A 2,253-nucleotide genomic window follows, 5' to 3' on the forward strand; every position below is an offset into this window, starting at 1 on the left:
TATACATAAGTAGACTATCCCCATTTTCGAGCTTAACTCTATAATCTGGATTTAAAAAAAAATAAAGTGCTAAACATGATGTAACTTGTTCAGTCCCGCGAACCGATAGACAAGACATTGCCAATCTTTAATAAGTCGTTGAGCATAGAGGTGAAAGGAGACCTGGGTAACAGCCTCCAGATACTCCGTGCCTCTCAGATTGAGTAGGAGTCCTCATTTGAGATGCGGTAACAGTAGGCGGACACGTGGAGAGCTTTGCGAACACTTTCGGAGCCACGTAGATACATACACCGATTTCTGAGCGCTTCAGATTTATGGGGACCCATTTCTTCGAGGACCATCACAGCTTCTGCACCTCCGACCGGAGTGGTTGTCGGTCTTTTAAAGACACTAAGGGATGTGGTTTTGGTTAATATTCTTCTCTGCGCCCTTGTGGACACCACTACTTTTTGTTTGTAATTTTTGTGCATTTTATTTAGAGTTCACAAAATCAATTGAAGTGATTTTTTGAGCTTTGCTTTTATGCTTTATTACAAGGATTGTATTGGTGTAGTCTTTGTGAAAGTAAAATTACCTTTTCAATATTATTTCTATGTTCTTTTTTTGTTTTATGTTTTTATGTTTTTTTTTTATCGAAATTAGAGAAAAAATCATTAGTTCTTGTTCTGGCTTTAAAGCACACTTCTCATTTTCTGTAGTAAACTTTTATTTCATTCGGTGTATGGAAATAACCCTTTCTCTTCCAGATGAATGTTCAGAGCATCACTACCTTGCATTTGTGCCTTTTTATTTAAGCCGCTAAACATGTTTTGACTGTTACGAGTATAACCGTTAAAGTGCTTGAGTGGTCTGCGAGTTGTAGCCAACGGAATTCGGGCATGGGAAACTGGCTGCTATAAATACGAAAAGAGCATCAGCATTTTGTAAACAGTTTATGAATAAAAATGCTTGCATTACCCGCCGGCCTATTAGAACCGCGTTTCCATCGAAAACTCTTCGAATTCGCATTGCAGTCATTTTCCGCACGGAACCGGGCAGACGATTCAGCAGGAAATCAAATACCGGCCGTATTAGAAAGAAGTAACAGAACTCAGGAACTGACATGACACCGAAACCCACCATTAATCCCAAAATGCCACCTGTTTGTGCTGTTGCGAAATAAATACATACATACAAACCAATTAATGCCCACACAAAGTTTGTAATAAGATACGCTACATAAGATAAGATAAGAACAACTCACACAAATAGTCCGTAAAGCTGGTATATGGCGATCTAACCTTAGACCTAAAAAAATCATTTGCAAAATAAACCTGCACCAATGCGAAATTCTCATGAATCTCTTGCTTTGTAAAATTCGTAAAGAAGCCATCTTTGAAGACAAACGAAGTATTCGCCAGTGGTGTTCCATACACTTCCGGGTAATACTCCAAACGGAAGCACGCAGGCAGACACTTACGTTTGCAGGCCACATGCTGCTCGTCATTGATCTCTGCTTCTGCGATTCTTTCACAATTGAAATCCTTCACATCCCAAATACTTGCATTTTGATAGATGAGCGGCATGTGATATGGAATGCATTTGCATCGGCGTAGAAAATACTTGGAATCACATTCCATCTCACAATTGCGGCGCGTGTAGTACCGGAAGTAATACAATTCTAGCTCGTTGTTGAAGAGACATTGGCGACGTTTAGGCGGAATGGTGCGTATCGAAGGGAGAGACTTGGAGTTGTCTATATTAATACGGAAAAGATATTGGTAGCCCGTTTGAACGAACAAGCCGGTCTCTTTGACGTGCGGCGTATCGATTGGATTGTGGGCGATTATCTAAGGGGGGAAAAAAATGTAAGGTTATACAAGTATAAGTAATTATTTGGCGGGAGTACAAAAGCAGATATTTTTGTAACGAATTCTAGGAGAAGTATGCTATAGTCTTATAGCTGAAGAAAATATGAACATACATGAGCCTACATATACATATGTAAATCTTATATTGCTAACAAAACAAAATGGCGTAAGATAAGTTGGTGGTTAGCGGTAAGCTTACAGTTACACATAAGTTATACTGAAACGGCAAATTGACCTATGAAAGGAAGGAGTTTCGTTGATAAAATGGCAATTTTGGAAGTGAACGCAATGATAAGTAGTGTAAGGATAACGACAGAGTAAAATACGAAGGCGAAGGCTACGGCAAAGCCGCAGTCAAAAGCAATAATAACAAAGACAAAGACCAATACAAAAATACATGCAA

General features: G+C 39.2%; 1 protein-coding gene across 1 annotated transcript; it reads right to left on the minus strand.

Moving 5' to 3' along the window:
• Window positions 1–710: 710 nt before the first annotated feature.
• On the minus strand, window positions 711–1,829 carry LOC108382287 (pickpocket protein 28-like; the record flags this gene model as incomplete). The annotated part of the gene is made up of 3 exons (XM_017638673.1): window positions 711–893; window positions 958–1,148; window positions 1,244–1,829. Coding segments are annotated over 3 exons (960 nt in total), but the record flags the coding sequence as incomplete, so codon positions are not given.
• Between the last annotated feature and the right edge of the window lie 424 nt (window positions 1,830–2,253).

This window comes from Rhagoletis zephyria, unplaced genomic scaffold, assembly GCF_001687245.7.
Source record: "Rhagoletis zephyria isolate East Lansing unplaced genomic scaffold, Rhagoletis_zephyria_1.1 Rzeph_scaffold_26107, whole genome shotgun sequence".
In the NCBI taxonomy this organism is placed as follows: domain Eukaryota; kingdom Metazoa; phylum Arthropoda; class Insecta; order Diptera; family Tephritidae; genus Rhagoletis; species Rhagoletis zephyria.